This window comes from Aplysia californica, unplaced genomic scaffold (assembly GCF_000002075.1).
Source record: "Aplysia californica isolate F4 #8 unplaced genomic scaffold, AplCal3.0 scaffold01819, whole genome shotgun sequence".
NCBI lineage: Eukaryota > Metazoa > Mollusca > Gastropoda > Aplysiida > Aplysiidae > Aplysia > Aplysia californica.
The window spans coordinates 18085-19810 of record NW_004799089.1 but is presented as its reverse complement, the minus strand read 5'-3'; the positions used below and the strand labels follow the sequence as shown (position 1 = coordinate 19810).

General features: G+C 38.0%; 1 protein-coding gene across 1 annotated transcript in view; it reads right to left on the bottom strand.

The window, feature by feature from the left end:
• Positions 1-39: 39 nt before the first annotated feature.
• Positions 40-1726, bottom strand: part of LOC118479076 (major centromere autoantigen B-like) — a 2964-nt gene continuing 1277 nt past the window's right edge. The window contains exons 2-3 of the mRNA XM_035973708.1: positions 1333-1613; positions 40-192 (exon numbers count right to left, since the gene is read on the bottom strand). Of these exons, the coding sequence (XP_035829601.1) occupies positions 133-192; positions 1333-1613 (341 nt within the window). The 3' untranslated portion in view covers positions 40-132. The remainder of the gene's footprint in view (positions 193-1332; positions 1614-1726) is intronic.

Here is a 1726-nt window from a genome sequence, read left to right as displayed (position 1 = left end):
TCCAAATAAAGACAAGTGAAACAGCTTTAAGTTGATACAAATAACTCTACATGCCCAAAAATTGACCAGAGCCTGGTTCCACCACGCTGCCTCACATATTAAAAAACAAGCTCTAGCCTTACCAGACCGTGTCTAGTTAGGAAACAGTATCTGGTTCTCCGCGGGTTGCTGGCCACTCGGACCTGGGAAAAACTGGAGAGGAGAAAGGATCGTTATAATACATGTACAGGATGTGTTTATCCGTTGATTTATTGATTTATTCATTTATTCATTTATTATACAGACTCAGGATGGTTAAAAAGTAAGGTACAAAGAAAAATTAGTGGACCCATTTTTGGCATCAATTTCAACAAAACTTCGAACAAATACAATTTTTATTCAACCACCAAGTGGACAACCAGCTTGTCAATTTGAAAGGAATCAATCTCCATGTTTGAGTTTAATTATTTTTAAAAATGTTTTAGATCAATCAAAATTCATAACAAAACACAACAAACAGAAAACATCACCCCCACCCCCTCGAAAATCAACGACAAAAGAACAAACATTCAAACAAACTAACAAACAAACAATACCCTCCCAAAACAGCAAACAAATAAACAAAACAAAAACAAAACCCAGTCTAATCCGATATATATAATACTGTCTCCGCGGTTTTATGCAAATATAAAAAAAATAATTTTTTTTTAATTTATGCAAACTGAGCCCAAAAAATGTGAAATTATGCGACTCTGTTAATCTTAACAAAGAATGATGAAGGAAAATAATCAGAAATTATGCACCAAAAAAAAAAAAAGATCAAATTTTGCTAAGTTTTGCGGGGTGCAGAAAACCACGGGGACAGATAGAATGTGAGGCAGCGTGGTGGAATCAGGCTCTCGTCAAAATAATTCAATCAAAGATATTGGCATTTTTCTCCCCGTTTGGCAAATTTTATCAAATTTTTGTTTTTTAACTCAACAGCTTTTATGTCCATTTAAAAACACATATCTGTTTTTATTGTCCTGAAAAACGTTGATTAAAGGTACAAAAAAACGTGAATTTTCAGTTTTCAAGGACTTTCACGCATTCAAAGATACCAAGCTTTGACGGCCATTTTCTCCCTTATTTTTCCTCTGAAATCAGGTTACCCTACTCACTTCAATCACAAATATTTTTCGACTTCTATTAAAGATAGATGGGTACTTTTTTTCACCGAAAGATAGACAAATGAACAGACTTTTAAGGTGATACCAATAACTCCATATTATGGCCAAAAATTGACGAGTGCCTGATTCCACCACGCTGCATCACATATACATGATATAAATATATAATATTAGAAGCACTGACCGCGCAGAATTCCACACATCCGTTCCTGATGATTCCTTGTGGGTCCGCGCAAATGTCGGGGCGACACACGAACTGTTCCTCCACTTCAGAGCTCTCTGACTCCTCCACGATCTCCTCTTCCTCCTCCCCCTCCCCCTTCTCCTCGTCCTCTGTCTCCTCCTCCTCCTCCTCCCGCTCCTCTGTCTGTCCATCCATCTGTTTGTCTGTCTCTGAGACTGGGTTAGTGTCTTCCATCTGCTTGTCGTCGACTGTCTCCACTAAGGTTGCCGGTTCGTTTGCCACTGGTGGAGAATTCAGTTATACAAGGGGTGACAAAGGGAGAGGGGTGGAGGTGTTGTCTCTTTCTTTCTTTCTTTCTTTCTTTCTTTCTTTCTTTCTTTCTTTCTTTCTTTCT